The sequence below is a fragment of the Lonchura striata genome, chromosome 7, assembly GCF_050655825.1.
Source record: "Lonchura striata isolate lonStrDom1 chromosome 7, ASM5065582v1, whole genome shotgun sequence".
Taxonomy (NCBI): domain Eukaryota; kingdom Metazoa; phylum Chordata; class Aves; order Passeriformes; family Estrildidae; genus Lonchura; species Lonchura striata.
In genome coordinates this window covers 10,982,116-11,009,415 of record NC_140709.1, presented here as the reverse complement: position 1 = coordinate 11,009,415, position 27,300 = coordinate 10,982,116, and the positions used below count along the sequence as shown (strand labels likewise).

Genomic DNA, 27,300 nt, shown 5'->3' with positions numbered 1-27,300 from the left:
GTGTCATTAAAAACTCCATTCCACAAACTGCATTCAAGGGAGGCTACTATGATTTTTCAAGCATTCTTTATCTAGCATCTCCTGACTTTTTGAGTGAGTGACTTTGTTCCCTCTGAACAGAGTTTTGTGTGCATGTGATCTTCTTCATTTAAAAAAAAAAAAAAAAAGCAATCCAAACAAAAAAAAAAAATCCATTTTGAAGGTGATGTTCTATCTTTGACAGCAGTAAAATTCCACATCACCATCCTGGTTGTTGAGACACCAGAATTAACTCATAGAAATAGAAAATTGCCATCTGTACATAAGAGTGTGTTGAGGCACATGCTGACTGAGAGCAGAAATCTGGGAATCTAATGGCTTTAGGGGAGGGTGTGTCTACAGATTCTGCTGTCCTGCTAGCACCTGTCTTGTTACCTTACATTTCATCCACCAGTTTTGAAAATTCAGTTGTGTTTTCCTCACTCAATCCATGACTCAGTCATAGACTCTGTTCCCAATCTTCATGCAATCACAGACTCCTCATCCACTCATAAGTTTTGCCCACCATCCCTTCCTGCACCTCTACAGTCTCTCTTAGAGCTGCCCTTCACACTGATTCCTGAGCATGTTTCCTTGCTTATCCTGATCTCCTACAGACTGATGTGAGTTCTGATCTAATTCTGTGAATACTTTTCAGCCTGTGAGCTCCCAAGAGGCCAAAACCAAAGTCAGATCAGGTACATGCATAGTTCAAGAGAAGAAAATGAGAAAAAAAAAATTACACACTTACTGACAATTGCCACAGCTTTGTGACAGGCAACAGTCAACATTCTTTGAAACAGAATTCAGATCTCCTAACTTCTGTTCTTGGCCTGAAAAACAATCTTGAGCTTATAAGATCTATGTTAAATGATTTATTAATTGCTGCAGTCGAAGCAAGAGGGTAGACTGTGTATTATTCTGACACTGAGCTCCTTCCATTCCCACTGACTACTGCAGGCTCTTACCCCATATCCAAGGGGAGACCCAGGTGCACACCAGGCTGCTCCATGCACAGGAAATCTCGAGGCAGAGAACACTTGGGAGCCATGGTGCTCTCTACAAAGTGTTGGCCTGATGCCCAGAGGAGTTGAAGCACAGGACATGACATGAAACCCATCAATAGGCAAATACAGTGACAGTCTCAGTCACAGTGATAAGGTTGTGCTATGTGCAACTAGCTTAAAAACCAGGAGCAAATCAGTATCCTGCACAGTCAATTTCACAGATAATTAACCTTTTTTTTCCCTCACTCCTCTCTACTTCTGTTTTACTCTTCCACTATTACTCTTCTCTGCCTTTTTTCCCTTGGCACTCTTCCTTTTACCCTTTTTGTTTTTTCCTTTATCTTTCTGCTTCTTTTGTTTCTCTGTTGATTCTCAGCTGGTTTTCCTCCTTTTTTTTACTGGCTTTTCTGCCTGACAGCCAGGGATTGAGCCAAAGTCTGCTGAAGTCAATCCATTACATTCAAAGAGTTTAGGATCAAGGTCTTATCCCTGCTTGCTTCTCTGCTTTTTCTACAATCTCTTTTCCTATGCAGCATTCTCTGTGGTGTTTTCCTTCTAAAAGATGGGTTACTGCAATATGCAGGGAAGGAAGAAGGTTTATAGAGAAAATCCTAAGGACCTAGTAAATTCCTTACAGGATTGCTAAATTGCTACTCTGAGTGCACAGCTGCAGAAAGCCAAGGGATTTGATCATAAGATTAGAGGAGTTTTTCATGCTTGCTTCATCACAGCACAAATTCTTTCATATGTCTCTGAGTAGTGGTCTTTGCAAAGACAAGGTCTTCCAGGAGGGAAATCCCTCATTAAACTTTGCCATATTACATGTTGTAGCTGCTGACTGCCTAGTCATGCACTTAATTTAGTCAGCTGATCTTAAGCTCAAACAGGCAGTAATCACACAAACTAATTCCAGGAAACCTGAAAATGGAGGGGAAACCCCAATATTGACTGGATATTTACTAATATAAAATCATCCACGCAAGGCATCTCTAATACATGCCATGTATATGTGTGCATATTGTGTGTACACATGTGTAAAAAAAGTAGATACAAAGTTGTCTATGTATGGAGAGGTAAAAGTATTGAATATGTATCTATTGGATATTGGTTATATTATCATAGTCTAGATGTATGAAAAGTATTTTAGTAGACCATAGTCTGCAGTAAATATGTGCTGATGGTTGAATGTTATACATTTTTGTACATAATATGAAGACAGATGCACAGCTACAGTCAATAGATACAGCTCCACTAAATACGAGGCCAGTAGTGCAAACATTGTTTTACATCAAACAGTATTTTGCTTGTATTTTTATAGTCCTGTCTTTATATTTGGTCCTTCATTTGGATTAATATTCTGTGCACCCAGAGCAGAGGCATAATAACTCTACTTGTAGAGAAGTCCCACCTTCTCTGTTGGTGTGAGGCTACCCCGATGAACATGGCAGAATCAGTCCTTTTATGTGAACTTGCATATTGAAGTCAAACATTTTGCCAGCAGAATAGCGACCTATATTGTTCAAAAATAACCAGACAGGCCCCTGTTACTAGAGTATGTAGGTCATCACCATCCAGGGGGTATTAGCTAAACTCCACTCATGCACCTATTCTTGATTTATAGGTGGAGATGTCAGCCCCCACAGATCACATGACATGTAAATCCTCATGCAGGAAACTTGTGGTTGGACTCTGCATTGAATTCAGATCTCTGCCCTCTTCACAAATTCATTGTTCAAGACTTTCCTGATGATACAGTAAAGCAGCCTAAATATTCTTTAAAGCCTAATATTTTCTGCAAATCACTGGAAAACTGTTGACCACAGTACCTGGGGAACGTGCAGCAGTGCAGCTGTCAGTGCACAACAGCTAGACTCCAATGGTTGTTTTAATCTTGTTTAACTATTGTCTCAGCAGGTAACTGTGAGACATAAATTATCAACTACCTGCCAGCAAGGTGCCTGTACTGTAGAAGGTTTTTATTTTACTCAGGAACACATTATATCCAGCTTTGGAGACTCAATCAAAGAAACGACAGTGTTCTTAACAGTAGGGCCTCTTAAATGTAAAGGGGCATGCAGACCTCAGACTTAGAAAAAGCAATAAAAACTATAATGGAAAATATCTAGGAGGAAATACTTGGAAAATATCTGTACTCAACTTTTAACTGATTCCTGCAGTACTGACTATTTTTTTTCTTCTCATATATAAAGCGCATCTGTCTGCCTGTGGTCCAAAAGTACTTTTATTCTAGAATGAAGGAAACAACAACTATAAAGTACAAAAGTAAAATTCCCATGAAAGCACACTACATGTGTGTATTTTTTCTTTGTGCTATTCAAGGTCTGTTAAAAAAGTCCAGAGGCCTTGTAGGTCTCCAAAATATAAAAGGATATGATGTAACAAATGGAGGCCCAGAGTTCTATGCTGCAGAGAGCACCATTACAGATGACTGCTATTGAAGTATTCCAACTAAACTCCATCCCAGCTTGCCTCCATGCCATTCCCATTGACCTCAGTGAGCAAACCAGGTGAAAAGCACAAATATGTTGTGACTTGAATAACAGCAGTCTCTTGAAACTCATGATGTATTTTGAAATAGTGTTAAAAAGAATTCATGCAACAGTATGAAGTTAGAATAAGAAACAATCCTTTATGTAACAGCTGCACGCCTGATTATGGCGTGCTAGTGGTATTCTGTGGAACTTGCTAGTTGATGTGTATGGATATGCTGCATCTGCAGCCCTGCTGTCAGATGATGAGGAGGCTGCAGGAGTGGAAAGCTGCCTTCAGGCTCTCCCCTCTGACAGACATCAGCTGGAGAAAAGCAATGTACAGCTGTGCCTCTTCTCTGAGACCACTCCCACGTAAAGTCCTACAGGGGCTGGTCCTGTCTCTTCCTTTTCATCATGTGCTGAAGAGCTTTAGGAAGGTCATGAGGAGCCCAGGGCTATGATACCATCAATCTGTTGATGGCAACCAGCTCCTATGTCTCTTTTCAGCTGATGCAATCAGTGCCACACACAGATGTCACAAAACATACAGGAGATAAGCCTGCAGATCAAAATCACTTGGCTGAAGCTGAACTAAAGATGGAAGAGAGGTTGCTGGAAGGAAGCAAGGAAGGAAGAGAACTTTGTATAGTTAAGGCAGTGAGCAAATCATGCTTCCATTCTGGGCAAATGACATGTAGTTTTCGGTCCCAGCAGAGCCTGTGTTGCCCCTGGATTCCGTATGGCTTGAAATTTGACTTGTATCTTTTTCTGTCTGCTCTGCTATCACTTTTTGTGGTAAAGGTGACTCATTTTACCTTTTGTGAGAAGCCAACAGAGACTTGTTCAGGTTAAAAAGAGAACAAAGAATAAAGCCTGTCAAAAAAGCAGAAACATAGAGGAAATATGGAAGGTGTAATTCCGTACAGGCATACTTACTGTCAGTCCAGTTTTGTATTTTATTCTTCGTAAAAGAGGTGTTTGAATGTAGATAGTCAAGTAAGGATTAGCAGATCCAGTGCAGGCTTTGGAAATGAACATGATCTGAAACTGTCTAGTTTTATAGCCTTGAGCAAATCATATAATCTCTCTGCTACTGTTTTCTAATCCAAGGGTAGTAATGCTTTCTTCTCAGTGGTGAATAAATGAATGCTTTCACAGTGCCATATACAAATATTACAATTACAGAGAAGGAAGCAACATATTAATGTCAAACAGATAGAGGGTAAACTTGGGATACTGGATAGCAGTGCACTGAGATACAATAGCAATGAGTTCATTAGTAATGCACGACTGGATTGATTAAGTAGTTGCCACTGTGTAAAGCCTTGTCTGGAGCTGACACTTGATATATTATTTTGACCTGCGACAGATGCTCAATGATCTTGTCTCTTAAGTTTTGGCAGTGCCTGTCATGTCAATACAAATTATTGAGCCGAACTGAACGAAAGAAGCTGTAGTTGCCACATGGATACCTTTTCTATATTCTCCTGTATATAAAAACTGCAGCTTCCCAAAGTGGATTTTTTATATAACCTTTCAGAAGCTCAGTTTGAAATAGCTTGTCTTCTTTTTTTCTTTCTTCCTGAGAATGTTTCCTCTTGCCATCATGATAAAAATGTACTGCTGTGACAAAACAACCATGTTCCCATGATTTTATCCTTTCCTATCACAATGGTAGCACATCCTGTATGGTTATGACATGGCACAGAAAATTCTACCACACTGAGGTTACTTTTACATTGCCTCATAATGGTAACTGTGATGTGAAGCATCAGAAGATATAACATTTTTCTACACAAAAGAGTCGCAGGAGGACTCAAGCAGTCTTTGAGGATCTGGATATCCAGCTGAGATTAGAGGTCTGGATGTGTCAGGGTAGTTGCATGCAGAAGCTTTTCAGCTGTAGGCTGGGGATTTGAAGATGAACAGCATCTAGAAGAGGTTACCTATTCCTGGAAGTTTTGATAGCTTATTTGAACTGGAATTGAACTGGAGATCCAGACCCTTTTACTAGCAGGCTAATTATCACAGGCTGGGAAGTTGGCACCAGCAGTGGTGGTAACTAATGCAGCACACCCATCTGTCCATCCGTCTATCCCAGTGCAGTCAGTAAGGACTGCAGGTGAGAGGAGGAAGTGTGGATAGCATATACCTTAGGGGTACAGATATTTGACATACAGGATGTTTTCTTCACAGGTCCTTCAACTGTGAAGTGAAAAGATTCATGCTTTTTCCTTCCCTAAGTCTCCCTTCAGCCATCCATCCCTTCTAATCCCAAACTCCTTCTGATGGCTTCAGGGCTGTGCCTCATGTGTGCTTTCACTGGCATTTTAGCAGGAGCTGAAGATTGCTAACCTTGTTTTAAGGCAGGCTAACCGAGGCCTTTGCAGATGGGAAGTGAGGCATAGTGCTGTGAAATGATTTGCTAAAGGTTATCCAGCTGTGACTGAGAAAGTGTGCTCCGATTCTGCTGCAAAAGATGCCACAAAAGAATAAATGTTAATAGTAATAACTTTCTCTATGTGTATTTCTGCTTTGCAAAATTGTATTTCCACCAGGGAACTTGTTAATGTCAACGTCATTCAGTTTTCATCATCACCACTTGAAGTGATCAGTCAGCTGCGTGGATCTACAAATTGCTCCCTTGCAGCCAGCCTCTTAGTCTAATGCTCGGGTGACAGTCAGCTGTAAGGATCAGGCTCGAAGATGCCTTTGATTTTCCTTTGATGTTTCTGAGCCAAGGAAGAATTTCACAGAGCCACTGGGCGGTAGGTAAAGATCCCTTCTGTTTGTGGGAAGCCAATTATAACGTGGCTGACCTGCCGTGACCTGAAGATTACTGGCAGGACATCTGGGATGTCCTTGCGAGGCAGAGCTAGCTCACTGGATGTGCCAGACTCAGAGCATAGACAGATTTGTTCATCCGGGTGCAGCAACCATTCCAATACCGTGATTATAATGGAGGGCGCACAAATTGATCCTGGTCAGATTCAGTGTATTTATTTATTTGCTTGCACTTTGGCATCATTGCCGGCATGTGAGGATAAACAGGGTTCACCTTTAGGATTTAATGAGTGGGAACAACTTACAAGGACAACAGGTCCTAGTTTCTAATCCTCTCTACCAGTTAACTCTTTTTCCCCTTTCATTATTTTTGTTCCCTTATTCACCTCAGATTCCAGATCTAAGATCAGCTAAAGCTTTTAAAACCCCTGACAAGCATCAGGAAAGAGGCTGTGTGCCAGAAGCCTTTTTGGAGTAAGGCACACGCCAGGAGAGAGGTGGAGGCACAAAGAACCCCAGACGGGAGGTTAGTGGGACGTGAGAGAAGAGCTGGAACTTTTTAACCTCTGCTGAAGCCGACAGGGCGGGGATTTCGGGCAGCATTTCGGCGGGGGGTTGGGCGTTTGTCTCCCTGCGCTGGACGGCTGCGGGAGCGACACCGTCCCTCGGGGGATGAGCATCCCGGGCGCGGGCCGGACTACAGCCCCCGTCATGCCGCGGCGCGGGCGGGCGGTGGCGGGGAGCGCGCCTGCGCCGCCAGACGTGGCAGCAGCCGCAGCGGCGGCGGGTCCGGAGCGGGTCCGGCGCGGCGGCGGGATGGCAGCGCCGGGGCAGGGCGCGGGGGCTGCGCGGCGCCGCGGGCGGCTCCCGCCGCTCCCGCTGATGCTGCTCGGCCTGGCGGTGAGTGCCATCGGGGGGAGGCGGGGGCGGCGCGGGGTGCCCCCGTCCCCGGGCCGGGGCGGGGGCGCGGCGCGGCCGGCGGAGTTGGACGAAAGTTGGGAGCGGGACGGGCCCCCGGGGCCGGGCGCGGCGGCTCCCCCGCCGCCCGCACCCGCCGCCGCCGCGGCACGGCTGGCTCGGCACAGCCCGGCATGGCCGGGCTCCGGCAACGCTGCTCCCGGGTGTCTTCCCCGCGCTGAGCCCGTGTGCTGCTCTCCCGCTTCCCCTTTCCCTTTCTCTCTGCTTCCCGATGCACCGCCCGGAGAAAGCGCTTCCCGGCGTGCGGCCGCGGCTCTCCGAGCGGCTGCGGGCTGGGGCCCCCGGCTGCCCCGACCCCGGGGGCTCCGACCGGCGGCGCTTCGGTCCCAAGTTTCGTGTGAAAAGCGGTGCGGTGGCAAAGGGCTTCTTGTGCTGCAGCGGAGCTGCCGCCTCGGCTTTGTGCACCTGTGCGCGGCACCCCCGCCCCGGGCACCTCCGCCCCTGCGCCCCTCGCATGTGGCGCTGTCCATCCCGCCGCGCTCCCGAGTATCGGGGTGTGCTTCATTGACGTTACGCTGAGTAGAGCGCTGCTTACCTCAGGGACGCTCCTAGACTTCCAGAAATATTTCAAAGTCTGATTTTTCTTTTTTTTTTCTTTTTTTTTTATTTAGCATGAATAGCTCAAAAGATTAATGAAGGCATGCTTTAAAACAGTACTTTATTCCATTTATTATCATGAACTACAGTTCATCCTTCTGCCTGGACAAATGAAGCTAATAATTAATGAAAAATTACGTTAATCTTTTTATGCACAAGTGATTTGAAATGTATTTGGAAATGCATGACTGTGGAGTGCTCACCTAGTTCATACAAGTCAAGTGTGGAATTGCTAATTGCCCTATGCTTATTCTGTACTAATATTAGAATTGCCTTTGTGAGACAGAAAGATTCAGCCCTGTCTGATGTAGCCTTTTGCCCCTGGCAGGGCCATATCTCTCAGCTCATTTAGGAGGGAGAAAAAACGTTGTGCATTCTGAACAACTTTTACTTTAAGCTTCATCTAGAATCACAGACCTCTGCTAGCTGCACTTTATTGATTTCAAGTGAAACTGAAGTTGGGCTGAACTCTCCCTAAATGCTGTTGAGGTTTTAGTGTGGATTTTTTTTCCCCTGTGGCTCTTCTTCAATATACGCACTAGTTTTCTCAGTGATACTTGTGTCAGTGCATTCCTCAAATTGAGCATATACCATGGACCAAGTAGACTGAATTTTCCCTCCCTTCAAAATAGCTAAGCACATGGAGTTATTTCTGGTATTTCCTGCTATATCCACTGTGTCTGTCAGACCTTATCTTACACTTACGTTCATTTTATGTTAATGTAAATATTTTCCTGTGATTTTTCTCTATAGATTAAAAGATATTTTCCCCATCTTTCTTCATATGAATATATTGTTCCTAATTGTTCTGGTTGCCCTCTGTGACCTTTTGAGTTGCAGAGCTGGTGTCTTTGAGATGAACAGAGGGCGCCTGCTGTTGTCAGTAAAATTATACAAAGCCATTTTAATTTATCCACATTATTATTTCTTACCTTTCTTAATTTGCCACAGCAGTTTATTTGCTCTGTGATACTTCATGCTGAGCAGATGTCTTCATTGAGCTGTTGATTCAGCTAATTCTTTTCCCTTTGCTGTGTACAAGTAGTTTAAATTATTTCTTCCAATTTGCATTATCTTGCACTTGAAGGTGTGATTTTTCATCTTGAAGTACGTAACTTGCTGTACTCTAGGGCTGAAAAACTAGTTTACAGCTGTGACATAGCAAAACTTGCTTTTAATTTATTTTCAGTCGATGTGAGGCTGTTCAATCAGGTGGTTCTCAGTGTGTAAAGTTAAACTAAAGGTAACACCAGCTGCTTGGTAAGTCAATGAGAATTTTTTTTTCCTTCCAGCCAGTCCTTTTTCATGTACCCAAATGTGTTTTGCTTTCTTGTGGTTTTTTTTTTTTTGTTTGTTTGTTTGTTTGTTAGTTTTTCTGAAAGTGCTGACTACTTGCAGTGCACCTGGAACAGCAGCTAAGAGTTGTGCATGCATAGCACTTCTGAAAAATAGGGCTCGGTTTTTGACCCAGAATTGGAGATGGCTACATATATAAAAGGAAACCTACAAAGCTGGATGAAGAAAATGTTTCAGTATCTTCTAATGTAAGCTGTTAATTTGTTACCTTCAGCATCACTGTGGGTGTGTGACACACACACATGAAAAAGATGGTGGGGGAATCTCTGCCTGCTGTAGTTTTATTTCTTGAATGAGTTGGAGAGCTGTGAGGAAGTTGTGGGTTCCCTGTTTGGTTTATCAAGTGGTTGACTGTATTTCATGCTCAAAGAACTGAATTTATTGTTCAAGGCACTGGGAAGGAGTTTCACACCAGGGTTGATTAGCATTTCTTCTGATGCATCAGGTGCTGTGCCTTTCCTAGCAGAAGGCAGCCACTGCTTCCAACAGGATTACGCATCTGGGTGTTTGCTTTGCAAACACCGATGAATATTATCTCATACCAGTGTGGCAAAGATCAGTTTGTCTTCTGAATGTTGGCTTAATGACAGGGAAACTGAGTCAAGAGTCCAGCTGACTGAGCACTGTTGGGAAGCAGACTTTGTGACCTGGTGCCACTCAAACCCAATGCCTTCAAAGAAGGGCTTGAAAGGAACATTTCTTGCTTCCAGCTCCTCAAGAACTTCCTTAATCCTTGCCAGTAGGGTCACGGGAATGCACTAGTGAGTCCTGACACTGACTTGTGAATCCAGGCTTGCAGGGAGGGCTTGGCCATGATTCCCTCTCTGCTGCAGGTAGCCCTGCAGCGTGGCAGCAGTGGCTTGCCTCTGGTGAGTTTGCAGGGTGCTTCACCACTGCAGTGCTCAGGTGCTGTTTCCTGTTGTGGCATTTGGGCTTGAATTCAGGAGTGCCTCTTCCCATCCAGTTATTGTTTGTACCACAGAAGCCTCTTTGGACAGTTTCCTGACAGTCAAAGGGTGGGTATTGCAGAAACAAATTCCTTACTTGCTGTATTCATACTTTGTCCATTCCCTCTTCAAAATATGGATTTGTAAAACTCATGCTCTGTGTCCTCAGATGCCCTCCCCAAATTAAACCTTGTCTTCATTATTCCACTCCATGCCTTACGGAGGGATGTTTTCAGTCCATTGAATTTGGTGCCACAATACCTTTTTACCTCAGAGGCCCTGGGATGTTGATGCAACTGTCATCAGAATTAGGGTTTCTGCCCAGGGATGAGTTCATGGTGTCCTGAGCAACTGGTGATGGAAGAGGTGCTTGTTCTTTTGTTGACCATTTCTTTTGCCTTTTGGTGATGGAGTTCCTTGAATACCTCTGTTTCAGTAAAATTGAGATATTTATTGAGGGCTGTGGCTGGAGGTCTGTGAATGGAAAAACTCTGGTTGCAAATTACATTGCACTAACTAGCATTGCCTTAAATTTCTTGGTGCAGGCAGGGTCACTTTGGAAGTAAGTTGTTGTTTACCTTGTTCCTGCAACCTTTACAAGCTTGTGAATGGCATAAAATTGTGATAGCAAAGCAAGTCTTTAGTTTTGGCACTGTGTCAGCTGTTAGTGGCTGGTAGCCTTGGTGGAGGGTGCTGTGAATTGCATGCTTGCAGAACACACATAACAAAGGTAATTTAATTTGTGACTGTCTTGATGATGTCCTGTCTGTTGTCTTTGAGTTTAGAGTCATGTAGCCTGTTTGCTAGGTGACTGCAAATAGACTCTTTCTCTCCCCCTCCTCTCTTTTCCTGGATATGGCACACCATGACTGTGTGGTTGTGCTGCTCTAGGATCAGCTGTGTGCTAGTTTGTTCTAGTGTTGCCTTCATTTTGCCTCTTGCAGATCACTTCCTTTCTGTGTGAATCTTCCTCCAGCTATTAAAATTAAACTTTGTCTCCTATCACCTGGCAGAAGAATGTGAGGATTAATTAGTTAACATTTGTGCAATGCTTTGAAGATAACAAATGCCATATAAAGTGCTAGAGATTTTCAGGTGTTACCTTTTGCCCTCTCTTCCTTATAAATCCCATTAATAGTGTTTTTGTCTTCTTTTTATAGTACCTCCTACGTGCTTCTTGAGTAGGTGGTGTTTCTATAAACTTCTCGAAAACGCAAATTTTAGTGGTGAATTATGTGGCATATGCTTTGCTCATGCCCTTAACTTCTGTAGTCAAATGTGCTTGTTCAGAAGTGATATCTGAAATAATATTTAATCAACAGCTTGTTTAATATATGTATGGTGCCAGTGCCTGGCTTGAAGAGAGAGAGCTTCACATTCATAATATGGAGAAAGTTCTTTGTCAGCGTTAGTAATTGACCCTATTACAGTCAGTTGTTAATTAGTAAATAGTTGCACAGGTTTTCCTTCACAGAGCATACGAAACTCAGTGATAAACCATACAATTAATTTGCTACTCAGAGCCCTTAAGAACATCCTTTGGTGTAGACTATTATGCCTGTAGCTTAAACCCCACTGTGTAAGAACAATATGAACAGTAGAGTCTAGTCAGATCTTGACGTCTCCATGGTATTTTTTGCTACCTTCTATATTTGGAAAGTGAACATAGCAAGCACCACCTTAAGTGGAATATCTTATTTGTAGCGCTCTTTAGCCTAAGTTAGAGAGTACTAAGAACTCTTTGTCAGGATTTTAATTTGCCTTCCTTTGAAAACAAAAGAAAATGTGATACTTAACTCTTTGCAGATATGAACCCCACAATAAAATGTCAGTAGTGCTTCTGTTTTTTAATTTCTGGAATGGCTTCAAGTGAGAGTTAACTGATATGGATTATGTATGCAGTAAGAATGTGTTCTTCCACGGAGCTTGTGGGAATGAGCAAAACCCAGGAAGTGTCCAGTGGGCATGTCTGCAAATGTAAGTGTGTTGGGCAAACCCACAGTTTTCAAATGCTGTTGGTCTTGCAGTGCAGAAGTTGTTGATTTTCCTGTGTGTGTGCTGGAGCCCTGCTCACCTGGCCATCCCATGCTGCTGTAGGTGTGGCAGTCGCTGCTCTCCATTTAGACCATTGGTGACTTTTTGGACTGGTCACAGACATCACTGAGCAGCTTTCGTGCTGGGAGTCCTCAGCAGGTTGCATTTTGTGAGCCCCTGCATGGGCAATTGGCAGAAGATGGCTTTGTGATTCCAGTGGGATTACAGAGACTACTTCAGGGGCCACTTCAGCTGTGACTCCTGAAGTCTGAGACCTAAGGGCTACTACCCTTTCTCTTCCCCACTCCACAAAGTAGTTTTTTACCAGGCTTCCTTTAGGTACCTTTGGGTAATAGAACTAACCTGTCTCCTCCCATGTGATTTGATTAAAATGTTTCTACATCTATTTTAGATATTAATCATGAACGGGGGAAAAAAAGGGGACTGTCCTACTTATCACTATCCATCTTGGAAGGCATTTGTTACAAATGGCTCAGTGATCAAAGCAGCACAACCCTGAATGTAAATAGCAGCAGAGGGAGGGCTCCTGAGTGAAAAGCAAGCAATTATTGCACAAGGTCAAGAGTGGTTTGTATGATGAAACAAGGAAGATAAAACATCTGCAGTCAAACTGTGATTCTTGTAAACAAGAAGGCTTTTGATTTGAACATCTTGTATTTTTCGGTGGGAAGGAATTGGAGGGGAAGGAAGCAGTGGGCCAGTTTCTCCCTTGTGCTTGCCTGGAGATGACTTGGACCTGGTATTGTCGGTACATGCACAATGTCTGCGTCACGGGACGTGGCTGTGTCACCAGCCGATCTGCAGATTTACAAACCTCGGTCACCACAGTACAGAGGTGTCCCTTCAAGTCAGCCTTCTGAAGTGAAGTACACAGTCCATCACAGGGCTCATTCTGGGGAGCTGAGTGGGAAAGGAAAGGTGAGATTCTGTGTTCTTGTTGGGATTTTTTCCCCTTGGCTCCCCCCACCCCCCCCCGCCCCCATTTTAATGTGGCAGATGAGATCCTTATTTGGAATGTGAACCACTCCCCTCCTAAAGAAGTTAATAATGAAATAAAATTCAGTAATCTCCATTGCTGCTTGGAATTTTGAGGCAGGTTTCCTCTTCAGCTAGACTCCTAAAAAAATGCCTTGTCAGACACAATCTGTTTCATATGCACAGGGTTGCTGATTGATCATATTTACAGTAGGTTGAGTGCTGTTGTCCCAAAATGAGAATGACACCAGTGGGTGGCTAAGCTAAGGCAGAAATCCGAGCTAATGTCTTCCTGAAAAAGTAGAGTTTAGAAATCATGGTCGAGTGTTAGGCTGTGTACCTGCCAAGCAGCAGTTTTGCTGGAGTCTCTGGTCACAGCCCCAGTTATTCCTGATGAATAGTGTGCAAATTGGCTGCTAATTATACATGTGTTAGTGTGTGCATAAAAACTGCATGTTGACATATGGATTCAGGCACCTAAGCACTGTTTCAGCTGCATATCCATTTATACTTTTTATGCATTATTTGTGTCCAGGGAAGTATATATTTCCAGCTCTTGAGCTGGAAATAGGAGAAATAGGGAATAGTTTTTCTGTCCAGTGTATAATGCTAATCTTCTGATATAAATCAAGATTAAATAAGGAAGATCTATTTTCTTGTTTTTAAAACTGTGTGTTTTCATTGCCCTTGATGTGAAATAAATACATAAGTAATTCTCCAGATATGCTGCTTATCCTTAGCTAAAGACCATGCTGTCATGAAGCTTTTGTGGGGAGCAACTCATAAATCGAACTGGGTTCTGTGGGAGCAGTAGTTAGGCATTTATCACATTTAATTTGAATAATAAATGTAAAATATGAAAATACATTCTTGTGGCTGTTTGAAAGATATTCCCTTTTTTCATTTTAAAATGAGATTCGGAGAAGAGTAAAAACTTGAGAAATAGACTCTGCTTTCTCAGATCCTTGATAATTTTGAGAAAACATGGCCTGAGGGATGACCACATTTTTCAATAGTGTCAATCCTGAAAGTATAATTAGCAAATAGTTATTTGCCTGTAACTCTTTGCCTCTGGGTTTATGAAAGCTCAGATCTTCCTTGGGTACCAATTCTAAGGGAGAGGGGTTCTGGATGTTTACTGCTCTTTAACACATACGTATGTTTGGCAGCTCTGCAAGGAGTTACTAGAGAGTGGGGAAAAAAAGAAAATTAAACCTTTTTGACTGATCGGACCTCTGCCACCAAGCTTGCAAGATCATATATTTAAATACATACTTTGAAGAACAGAGACAAAACACTTGGGGGTTTTGTACCTTGTACTTGAATAGCTATGTCTCAGCAGTTTTGAATTTACTGTCTTAAGGATTTGAGTTCACTTATGTTTTACTTGAGAGTCTTTCATGCATCTCAGACACTACAGTCACATGACTGATGTGTGACCTATGCCATAAAAATTCTGTGAAAATAAATTCAGATTGTGATCTTGAGCTGAGGAAAATCTGCAGCCTGGAATTGCTATGAGATTTACATTTCATAATCTGCCATGTGTAGTCTGTCTTTTTTTGAAGGTCTCCACCAAAGTTTGCTGCATCTGAGAACACCAGGTGACAGTCATGTCACTGAGCCAGCCATGGATAAGGACCTGTTGTGATAGGCAACTGTGCAAACACAGCACAAATAGACATTCCCTCAGTTTTGTTGTAGTTTCTCATTGCCATAACTGGCAAGGGTGGCAGAGATGTTGCATATATTGGTCCTATTATGACCTTTACTTTAGCTGGTATCGAGGTGGGCAGCTTCTTGAGAAAAATACTTGGAGCATTTCTTAACTTTTCTGAGGTGGTAGTGAATAGATTTTAAAGCTTTAGGATGCTCAAGTGACAAGAGAGTTTAGCTTGTTTCTTATTTATAGATTTCCATATGTGTGAATGTAGCACTTCCTGACGCATATGAGAAGAGGCTTCCTGCCCAGGAGGGACTGTCACCTTTCTTGACCTCTTCTTTTTTTAATATGTGCTCATCTCCTCTTGTGCCCTGGATTTAAACAGGAAGCAGTGTGCTTGATTGGGCAGTGCCTGGCTGATGAGCTCTTCTGCAAAATGTCTGGAGTAAATCTACCTGAGTCATGACTTACAAATAAATGCATATAGCACAGTACATGCAAATTAGCTTCATCTTTGTTGCTGCTTTATCTATGGGCTGTGCGGGAGCATGAGTTTGGTTTTCTGTGGAAGAGTGTAGCTGCTTCCATAGAATTCTTTTTTCCCATCCTCTTAATGAACTAGTGGCTGTAACCCTGGTGAGGCTGTAGCTGCCGGTACAGTCATCACTGCTGTGACTCTAGAGCAGGGCAAAGCAGCCCCGTGTTTGGGACAGGCATCTGGTAGAATTGACTCCTTGATATCCCTTGCCTTCAACAGAGCTGGTAGCGAAGGCAGAGGTTCTTCTGGAGGTTTAACCATAAACCAACCTCTCATTTATTCCTGGGTAGGGTATTGATTAATTTCAGGAGGAGAAAGCTGGGGAGCGGGAACTACTTAATTCTTATCAGTTTGCAAATATCATGTAGTGCAAACGGGAATCGGGCCGGTGAATTTCTCTGCTCAGCCAACAACCTCCCAGTGTTGCTGTGCTGCCTTAGATGTGCAGGCAGGGCATTTCTGTCCGACTCAGTGCCTTTGGCTTGGACCTTTTGGGTTTTACAATGAGGAAAGGCCGCAACATTAATCTTAATTAAAGGGAGATGATGATTTATTCAGCTGGGCTGACTAGTGTTCTTGTATGCACAATGCCTTTCCCAGTGGGTTTTGGGCTAAACCATTGGAACAGAGAGAGCTACTGTAGTAAAACTGCAGGAAAATGAGTAGCATGTATTGATTTGATACCTGGAGAGGAATTGGGCAAAAAAGCAGTAGATATATGTGACATGCATCTCCCTCCAAGTGCCTGCTGTTCCACCAGCACAGCGGGTTTTCTGTTAGTGGCAACACCGACAAGGCACTAGTTAAAGCTGTCATTGTTTTCAGAATCCACTTTTTCAAGAGGTTTACAGCTCTACCATTATAAGGAAAGAAGGAAAGAAATAAAAAGAGAGAAAATTCTTGAAATTGGTAAAACAGCCTTTCTAGCTGGAAAAGACATGGTAATGCCTATACTTAAAACCATAAAATGGTGTGGGTTGAAAGAGAGCTCAAAGATCATCTCGTTCTAACACCCCTCTTCTTCAATAGCTCTTCTGAGCTATTGGTAAGCACTTTAAACAAAGTTTACAGTATCATTTAGTATTAAAGTGGCTTTTGTGGGGTGTTTTTGTCTAATTGCTTCTTTTTGATAGAGTTCACAGACTAAAGTATCCTTGAGTCCAGTTTTTCCAGCCAAACAAGCAACCTGTAGTTTCACTTTTTCCCTGTGTTCAGCCTTAGTTACAGAAGACAAAAAATAAACTTAACTGAAACTCATGGCAAAAATAAAACCATATAAATAAATAAATAGTTACAAAAATTGAGGTGAAGAGTTTTTATTAAAAATACTTTGGCTTTAAAAAGGTCTACCCATAATGTTGGATTAATTTCTCCTATGCAGCCCCTGATATTGGTGGTTTTGGACAGGACTATTCATATCTGTGTCACCTCACTTAGCCCGACTATATTTACCTGCTTTGCTTGGCAACACCATGTATTCATCTCAGAAAATACACAAATGATACACATACCTCAGCCTGGTGTAAGAAGGTTGAGCCCTGGACATCTGGGTTTAGAAGAATGTGAGTCTTTTGGTCGAATTAAACATCAAGAACACGTGTGCTGAAGATAGAGGCTGACTTGCAAATGTGCTCACTTCCTTCTCACAATCTGAGCATCTGGCCAGCTGGGACCAGTGGTGGGATTCCTGCCTGCAGAGTGGGGTAACTTGTTCACTCTTAGATTTTATGTTACAGGTGCATTTTCTAGGAACTTCTAAGTTCTCAAACATCCTGGGTTTTTTTTGAGGATGATCTCCATTTCCGCTCATGTTCTCTCCATTACCTGGTGTGTCCCAGGATTCCCCTCATGCCCTTTTCTTTTCCACATGTAAAGACTTCTGGCATTTATAGAGTCTGCTTTGTAGGTGCAGGTTTTGTGTCTGTCTCATCACCAGTGACTGTGGTGCTTGGAAATAGCTGAATTTAAATGAAGTTCGTGCCTGGGGCTGTGTGTTCTGGTTTCATTGGTTTAGTCCCTTCTTTAAATGCTGCATGATGTAACACACGAGCTGCAAGAACTGCCTTTTGTTTCTTCACATCCACGGTGGACATATTTTCCAGCCTGGCTGGAGTAAGGCACGATCAAAATCAGTTCTGTAATTAAGGAAATGTTGAACCTCTTGTGTGTGTTAGGCAAATGAACTAAAGCTTTTAGCCAAGCAATTAAGTGTTAAGGTTTTACTGTAAGGTGAATAGAAACTAGATAATTTCTCCAGCTAAGCTTGTCTTAATCATTCCATTAGCACGAATTCAGTACAGTGCAGAAGGGAAGCAGCATAGCCTGATGGATAAGATAATTATTATATTATTATTATTATTGAAGAATATTGCAGTAAGAATAAGCAGTAAAGGCCCCAGCTGAGGTTACTGTGATCATTTGATACAAGTTTTACTTCATGACAGTCAAACTTTGCTCTGAAACCGTTGGGATTTAAATAGAGTAAAAGATGCAATGGAAAAAAAAACTTTGCATAGATCCAGAGCTGAGATGCAGAGAGATTTAATACTGTGTCTTCCATGTGGCCAGTGGAAGCTGAACAAGGACTGCTGTGTGTGTGTGACATGGTGTGGGCACTGGGAAACATGAGCCCTGCTCCACTTTAGAAGGGTGGGTGGGAAAGGGTTATGCTTGGTGCTCTAATGTGGATGCTGGATTACTTACATTTTCTGTTCTCATTTCCTACATCTGCTCCATGTCAGTGTGGGTTATTTTAACTTCATGGCTGTCTTCTCTAGGCTATCAAAATACTGGATTGAGTTTGCAGCATATTCAGAGATGTAGGGACAAGAGTGCTCTCAAAGTGGCAATTTGTTGCTTCTCTTGGTAGAGTATATTAAATTTACATAAGAATTGGTATCTGATTATCTGACTTGGGAGCAAACTTTTAAAGGGGTGGTATCTTAAGTAAAACCGTATGTCTCGATGTTGTGTTCATTTTTCCATGTAAGGGTACTTGCCAGGAATGTATTGACCCAGTTTCAATAAATCACGTGCCTGGCATTTTTTATTTTGGTTTTGCTGATCAAATCAATGTGATAGCCTATTTAAGGCAGTATGTCTCAGGATTGTAAAAAAACATGATGGCAATTTGCAAAAGCAGGTTGTCTTTCTATCTGTGACTGATGTTTTTGGCTCTCTGTTTCCCTAGGCATTCCTGCCAGCATTCGTGTACTCATTGAAGGTATCTCCACTCATAGAAAAAATAACTGATCACAAGGATTTTAAGAAGCTTCTCAGGACACGGAATAACATACTAGTGCTCTATTCCAAATCTGGTAAGTTTTTTGGTTTTTCCTTTTTTTTTTTTTTTCTGATGTTACAGCTCTTTGCGCCCAGCAAGGTGTGTACCAAGGAGCTTCCATATGACTGTAAGAACTTCTTCAGGACTGGTGTCCTTATTTTTAATTCAGAGGCTCCTGATGTTTCAAGATTGGAGTCATCTTAATTCAGCCTTTTAATTACTCCATCACATTGGCAGAAATGTACTTTATTCTGGCTTTGTCTCCAGAACTGCCTCCCTGTAATAAGAGCTTTCTGGTGTGTTTATCACAGTAGTTTGCAAGTTTTGATTTCCTGGTGACACTGAAAGGCGTAATGAATAGTTACAGTACTGAAATCAATCCATCTTTGCTTCTGACAGTTTTGAGTGTCCTATGGTTGTCTTTCAGCTTTAATTAAAAAAATATAAAAATAAAAAAAGAACGGTTGTGTAAGATGGAAAATTACTCATTTCACATTATGTCACCTGTCCCCTTGAATCTTTTTGTTGTTTCCTCTGTCATTCAGGCTCACCTTCATGGCTGTTTACTAAACTGTTTGCTCTTCCTTTGTTCTTTTCTGATACTGCTGTACCTTTTCTCCTTTCTTGCCTTTTTTCTGTTTTTTTTTTTTTAGGAGGTGTTCTGTGTAACACCATGTAAAATCAAGAAGCTATCTTTAAACTCTATACACAAGTGCAGAATGCTCTTGTGAATGTGGAAGTCATTGGACAGAAAGAAGTAAAACATGTAATTAGGATGATTTTCCTTCGTGCTGTATTGTTTTGGTTGTTGTTTCTTTCTTCCTGTAGGCAGACAGGACAAGATAATGCCTTGTTTGGGTGTTGGGTCCTCCTTTTCTGACCTTTTCTGTTGCAAAGGTCTTCTGTCAATTAAACACAGTGATGATAGTGTTGCTCTGGGTTCATAGTGTAGCAAATTGGAGCAGCATATGGTGACCAGTATCCTCCTCCCTCTGTCCCCCAGTATCAAAGAATTTTGCAGACCCTTGTCTGCAAAATATATGATATGCATGTGCTGGAGTAATTAACATTATTTCCTTAAGATATGCTTATTCTGAAACAGTTAAAATTATATACATGGCTTATATTTTTATTAAAATACTTGTGTTTTGCTATGGTGGGGAACTTTGAGCACTTGAACTTGGCCAAATGGTTTTGTAGTAACAGGTTCAAAGTGAAAATCATAAAAGAGTTTCTAATGCTTTTTGATTTTTGAAAGGAACACTTTAGATAAAAAGACGTCTGTATTATTCAGCTTCTTAAAGGGAAATTTTTCTTTTTACGCTTAATATTTTAAATGGTAGTTGCTTTCATTTTTAGCAGCAAAACCAGAACACTGAGCTGTGACACTCATCTAATAAATGTTGCCCTATGGGCATTGTTCAAAAGCCATGTTATAGAGATTTCTTTTTTTCTGTTTTTGTTATTTAATTGGTTGGTTTTAACAGTCTAAAGCATTGCATGCGGAGCTGACTCTGGAATTAATGTTTCTTCCTGGAACAGTGATCCTTGCACAATTAGAAATCTCTTGCCCAACAGTCAACCAGAAAGAGGGGAGGAGAAAAAAGAGATGGGAATTTGGAGGTGTAATTTCAATCCCAGATATACATCCCCCAGCTGTGTGATGAGATGTTGGCTGGCATCTGGTCATACTAATGGAACAAAAAGGCTTTACTTCCCAGCTGAGCAGAACTAGATGTCACTTTCTACTGCAATCAGAAAATTCATTGGTTTTGGGAGGTGTCATAATTTATGGGAGATGTTTAGTTCCCCCTGCCAGCTGGGTGTCCTACCAGGGGTACTCAGCTACTGAGCCTTCTGGGACAAGCTGAATGCTTATTTTTAAAAGCACGTTTGTCAAACAAATACATGCTGTGCAAAAAAAATTGCAAAGAATTCCCCCACCTGTCTAAGCCCCTGTGTTGATGAGAGGTGGCAATTAGATGTTCTGGGTATTGGGAGTATGAGAGTTTCTAGAGAACTGATATGTGTGGGTTGATGTCTCTGATGGCATCAGGCCCAAGCAAAGTCTGTCAAATACAAAGAGGCTGTTTCTGGCTCAGGAGATTTTTGAGGTAAAAATTGTGAAGGTTTAGGGACTATTTGATGAGTTATTCCTACATGCTGGCCCTCACTTTCTCAAATGCTGGAGACAAGATATTGGCCTACAGAAGCATTCCGTCTGTCCCAATATTGCCATTCTTACATTCAGTTACTTGAAGTAGTTGTGGAGATCTGGAAGATCAGGGGGATCTAGGTTTCTATTTTCTGTTTATTGAGGAAGGAAACAGTTCCTGTTAGATTTTTGGGGGGAATGGATACTTATTTGTACTGCTATATTTTTCTCCCTTCTGTTTATTTTTAATACCATTTATAAGACTCTTTTGGAATGGTAGTGTTGTGAAAAACCTATACATGTGGCATGACATTATAAAAATCTCTGTTGGGTATTTATAACACAGCCAGTACTTGGAAGGACCTTTTCCGGATACTGCTCGTGACTGTTGGTTTGGGTATGTCCCAGGGTTATTATGAGGATAAAGTCTGTTATTTTCTCTGTAAGGCTGGGGTAGAATTAGGGAGGCAGAGATGCTGAATGACTTGCCCTTACAGCTGAAAGTCCTAAATGAAATTGCTCTAATTAGCAGACTGTGGTACAAACTGGTTCATGCCCAGCCACAGGGAAGAAGGCAGTGTTGGGATGGAAGCTGTAGGAGAGGACACAGTATAGCTCTGCAAATGCAGCTCAGGGAACGTGTCTGGAAATACCAATTTCAGTGTATTTTTTAAGGGGGTAGAGGGAAGGAGCAACCCAGCTTCACCTGCAGCCAACTTTCCTTCTACTTACAGAAGATTTTACTGATCCCTGTTACACTGGTTTCTTCAAATGAGATAAAATGTTCTTGGTGTATTTTGGCACATAGAAATGCAACATTGTGTTGTTTTGTGTGGAGTAGTAATGCCGTTATTAATTAAGTTTTATTATTTAATTTTGTCTTCCAGCCACTGCTGCTGAAAGCTCACTCAGATTACTGTCCAGTGTGGCCCAGGAGGTGAAAGGACGCGGTACTATAAGCTGGATAGACTGTGGGTATGTGTCATGCTCTTTTCCTTCTTATTTTTCCTTTCCCCTTTTGGATTTTATTGTTATTTTAGCTTTTTTGATGGCTCTGAAACTTTTTGCCTTTAAGTGGACCCACATAATTCTGTGTAGTTTCTTCTATAGGGAGGAGAATCTTCTATATATCTTACCATCTTCTCTTCCTTTGAACGAGTGGAGGAGAATAATTTTTTTTCCTTATGGCTGTTGTTACTTCTCTGACAGCATGTTTTCCAGCCTGAAACTGAGACCCCAGCTAACATTGCCTTTCAGAGGTGACACATAGGGTGCAAGCTACTTTTCCACAAGCCAGGGGAGGAGGAATCTCACATGTTGTGCCTCAGCTGGAGCGCAATGCAGTTCTGCTCTGACAGCAAATATTGTCTGAGCAGTAAGGCTGTTTGCTTGGTTTTGAAGCATCCACCCATTTGTGTTTCTCAATAAAATGTGCTTTCTTTTAAAGACCTTCCTCTGTGCTGGCATAAGTTCTGGCAATTTTAAAGTGAAGGCAGAGAAACTTGTTTTTGTAAGTGGTTGTGTGTGTGGGGAGGAATGAACAGGTGTGTACTTTCTGTTTTGCAGATGTGAAAATCTCTGCTGTGGTTCAACTCAATAACAGTTCACTTGTGGTTTTAGCTTGGGTATCTTAGTGTGTCTGCCTCTGCAGCTTTGAGAGCTTTGCCTGCAGGTGGCAAGTTGCCCTTCCTGCACCACAGAGGAGCAGCTTGCTGCCTACCTGCATGTTTGGGTGGATTGCTGTGGTATGAACAGATTGTACACTGTGCACAAATGTAAGTCAGCTCTGCACATCATGTGGCTCCCTTAAAATTACTTTTGAAACTACCCCTCATCCATCAAACAGTGACCCAGAATAAGTCTTTGGTAAATTGGAAGTTAACATGGGTTTGTGATTATTAACCTGTCCTGCTCTTCCCCTGCCACCAGGCAGGTATCTCTCCTGTGGAGTCCTCTGCCTTCTGTTTGCATTCTGCTGGGCTCATCCAAGTGCACACACTCTTTCTTCTCTGCCCAACTGGTGGGGACTGAGTTCCAAGTCATCTGCTGGCAGAAAGTAGGGCTGTTGCTCAGAGGTCAGTGAAGCATGCACCACTTGCCACCTGCTGAAAAGCCAGTGGATAAATTGTATTGACTCTGACAAGGTGAAGGTTGTGAGGAGATCTGGCTTACCTCTAATATCCATGAAAACCAGTCTTCGTTTCTAACAAAAAAAGCAATAATGCGTAATTTTTTTCTTGTCAACAATGAAGGCTAGCAAATAGGATACTGAGCCAGCCTCTTGGCTTCAGTTTCTAATCAGCTTCAGTTTCTGGTTGTAGCCTGCTTGCTACATTTTTGTGTCTTTTATTTTAGGCTACTTCTGTGTTGGGGGATTTACTGCTTACTTTGTGTATGTGTATGTGGTATATACAAATGCTGGATGATGAGGCTGTTCAGCTGGCCCTTCAAAATGCTGCTGTAATACAACTAAACAAGAACTCTGTTCAGGGTTTGTTTTAGTTCTGGGCTGGAGAAGGAAAGATTTGGTGTTTTGGATTTCAGTTTAAAATCCAGGGAAGTTTTGGCACTTAGTTCAACCGGTCAGTCTCCACTGCTGAGTTTGTAAGTGATGATGGGGAGGGAAATGTATTGTTTGGTTTTGCCGTAAAATAAATTTCAATTAAACAAACCCTAATATACTCTTAATTTTCCAAATGTTGACATCTAGACCAAACTTTGTTATAGAAGCTACGTGCAAGAAATGTATTTTCAAGTCTCTCCAATGCAGTGCTTTAATACTTTTCATAGGAAGCTTGGTGCTTGCAGAGCCTTTCCTCTCACTATGAGGGGGAAATATTGAAAGGTGAGTTAATCTCAGACAGTGAAGCAGCATGGTGAAAGTTATACTGTAAGGGGTTGGGAGACCTGAGAATAGATTGGTAGGTTCCCAAAATTTTCTTTGACACAAGTAATGCTGCAATCAGATTACCACTTCCTGATAGGCAGGCAGTGACCATGATGTTGTAACATCATAGGTGTAATTCTCTCTTTGAGGGTAAAGCAGAGCTGTCTTTCATGTCTTGTTTGGGAAGAAGCTGGAAAAAACAGCTGGGCATTTTTCAGAGATGGACTTCTATCTCTTCTATCACTCCTGATAAGGGTTACCATAACAGGGTCTGTGAACTTGCTTCATGGGGCAAGGTGGGCTGGAAGACTGGCTGGTGGTAAAGGAGGTCTTGCTGGATGCAAAAAGAAACCCTAAAGTAATCGTTTGAGCCTAAACCAAGTTTTGTGGTTGATTTGCTTATTAAGCTTTTGAAGAATTCTGAAATCAATCTAGTAGTGTTGAGCTAACTTTTAAACAAACTTTTTTTCATGAAAGGTTTTTTCCTTTGCTTATTGCTTTTTAAAAAATTGTATACAGGTGGCTGCACCACAGTGCCCACCTTGCTGCAGTGACAATACCAGAGGCTGCAGTAGTGCAGTCTGCCCCAGGTCATGGAGGGCCAGTTGTAGGGTGTGGACATCTGAGTCCTACCAGAGTGGCTCAAGCCATTCTCCTGCAGCAAATATGCTGAGAGGCTTATTTGCAAGTCTTCATGCCGAAACAAACAGCACACAGATGCAGGGATATTTACAGCACAGGCTCAATTTGTTTTACAAATACTGACAAGAAATGTGTTGTTTGGCAGCAATATTTAGCGGGAAATTTTGGCTTTGCTCGTCACATCCTGCTGTACTGGGCTTCTTTGCCTTCAGATCCAAGCGTTGGCAGGGCTGGCATACATGCAGAGTTGTGGTTTGTGCCTCTGCTTCCCTGTGGCGATGACAGCAGCCTTTTTTTTCCTTTTTCTTTACTGACGGTGCTTTTTTTTGTTACTTGTCATTCTCCTTCCCCTTGTTTTCAAGAGAAGGCAAGAACATACTGCATGGACAGAAATCCATGTGGATTTCTAAGTCTCAGCAGCACGTTCTGTATTTCAGGCAGTGGAGGAGAGCATACAGGTTTGTGGCTGGAAGAGTGGCATTCAGGACTTCCTGAATGCTGGTCTGCATGAAAACCATGCTCCTTGGCCTTGGCTTCTGCTGTATCTCTGGTATAGGACAGAGATTAGTTTGAACTTTCAGTTCCAGGTTGAGTGGTCTCAGGGAGAGAGGGAAGTTTGTTTTTCAGCATGATGTGGGGAAATACTTGGTTTCTTGCTGAGTTAGTGTTTAGTAGAGGAGGTTGCCACTTTGTCACTTGAAGGCAAGGTAGCAGGGATCCCCAGTGTGCTGGGGCTTGGGAAGTGTAGGGCTAGAAATGCCATGTGCCTGCCTTTCCTGCACAGCTGGGCTCACTTGTGCCGAGTGCCGTGCTGGAGTGTGACCCCCTGTATGTGGCACTGCAGATAAGGTCCTTGTTTGGGAGAGCTCAGTCAGTTCCTGCAGGCATATCCACACCTTCTTCTAGAGATGAAGGGGCAGCTCGAGAATTGCTTCCAGCATTGAAGTGGTCACTGTTTGCTGCTGTGTCCTGAGATAGCATATGTGGCTCTGTACACAGTTAAACGTGAAGCTATTTCAATTGTGAATGAAAGACCCGGCAGTGATGTGACAAAAATATGTTTTATTTTAGCCTTTACATGTTTTAATTAGGAAGTCTTTGCTGAGGCGTTTGACGTTGAATGAATGGTGGTGTGAGAGACAAGAGAATTAATTATGCCTAATGAGATGCACAGTATTGGAGATGGAGCACAATATTGTAGGTTGCTAAATCTTCAGTGTTTCAGAGAGCTGGAGCAGGCACCTTGGGAGCAAGTGTTCTGGGACTCATGTCTAGGGACATGCCACGTTAATAGGAGCTGGGAATCACAGCTTCTGTTCCTGACTCTGCTAATGAGTCACTTCTTGTTACTTTGTGCAGTTACAAAAGGTGTATCTGTTTTCCAGGCAAATGGGTAAATATTGTCTGATTCATTAGTCAATGTTTATAAAGAGTGGAGAGTTTGAAAGGAAAAATGCCGCAGCAGCATGATTGGGGTGCTCTTTAGGGCACTCAGGTGAAATTGGAATGGGCATGTAAGAAAGCAGGAGGTTGTGCTATTTATTGAATTTTTTTTTTAGTTGTAGGCTGATACAAATTTTGAAGATTGAAGGACATCATAGGGAGTTAAAAGCTTAGGATATCTGCAAAAAAGCACAAAAGGACATTATATTTTCTATCTTGGAGACTGGCTGCCACTAACTCTGGTTGGGGTTTGTGCTGCTGAGCCTCTACATCCCCCTTATCTCACAAAACCTCCATTTTTTAAGGCCTGGTAAAACTGCAGGTAAGCACTGATGTGGTCAAATAAAAGAGAAGTTTTGTTAAAAATAGAAACTCCTGTTGAATCCTTGTGGTAGCAAGTAAAAGGTAGAAAGTGATGGGCCTGGGAACACAGTAAGATGGAATTACCTTTTTAATGAAAGACAAAGTTGCTGCTGCTTGGATTTAAAGCAGATGAAGTTCTAATCTCAGTTTGTGATGTCCTGAGGTGTGGTTTTGAAGAATAGTCATTACAAAGTTATTCTAATTATTCTCTAGCCTTCTTAAGTGGGTTTTCTGATAGATCACAGTGTGGCCAAGGACTGATGTTACTTGGAAAAGTGTAACTAGTTTGGGTGACATGGAAAGAAAGTATAATGGACTTGTTGACGAGAAGAAAATGTGTTTGGCAGATTATTAAGCGCATTATGGTCAGGGGCAGCTTTGAAGAGGTTGAAAGTAGCTCTCTCCATCATGAATATGATTTAGGGAACACTCCTGGGTTTTCCAGTTATTGAATTGTCTCATGTTTTTATTGACTACAACTCCTGCCCAATTGTAGATTGGTATTTCTTAAAAAAACACCCATTTCTTTGGCTTTGGGTAATTATTCTCTGCTCAAACTTGCATGATTCCCTTTACTGTAGGTCCCAAACATAAACAAAGCTGTGTGATTTCCATCTGCTGTCATAGCGCTTGTACTTGGCTTTAGCACATCAGACTGCTAGGAAGAGGAAATGCCATCTGGTTAAAATGACTAATTTTTGTTTGGTTTTAATCCCACTTTTTCTGCTTTTGTGTGTCATTCTTACAGTCCCTTTTGTGTGTCGTGTGCATTATTCTTGTAGTCCCTATCACCAATAATTACTTGTTATTGTAGCAGTACCATGACACTTGGCATAAAGGTGAGACCATAATTTGCCTGGCAAAGCAGTACATTCAGACCTACATTGCTAAAACTGCTGTTTCATGAGAGAGCCAAATCTATGGAGTATTTATCTTTTCTGAGGTTTTCCCTAATATCCCTGGTTTTTTGTCTTTTAGATGAGTTTTTCCCAAATTTCTAATTCCCTAATGCTTAGATACAGAAGGACTTTACCTATCCACACAGTCATAAATGAATGTCTTTAATGTCTTGACATAGCAAGGAGAAATTTCAGAAATAAGGCTGGCAGTACAGATG

General features: G+C 42.1%; 1 protein-coding gene across 3 annotated transcripts in view; it reads left to right on the top strand.

Moving 5' to 3' along the window:
* Positions 1–6,958: 6,958 nt before the first annotated feature.
* Positions 6,959–27,300, top strand: part of PDIA5 (protein disulfide isomerase family A member 5) — a 97,349-nt gene continuing 77,007 nt past the window's right edge. For 2 of the 3 annotated variants that reach the window (XR_014956496.1, XM_021526076.3), the window contains exons 1-3: positions 6,959–7,201; positions 18,601–18,727; positions 21,736–21,823. Coding sequence is in view for 2 of the 3 variants with exons in the window: in XM_021526076.3 (XP_021381751.2) it covers positions 6,974–7,201; positions 18,601–18,727; positions 21,736–21,823 (443 nt within the window). In the remaining variant the exon portion in view is untranslated. Of the gene's footprint in view, positions 7,202–12,880; positions 13,153–18,600; positions 18,728–21,735; positions 21,824–27,300 lie in introns of those variants that run through there. The other variant, XM_085584186.1, reaches the window with a different exon arrangement.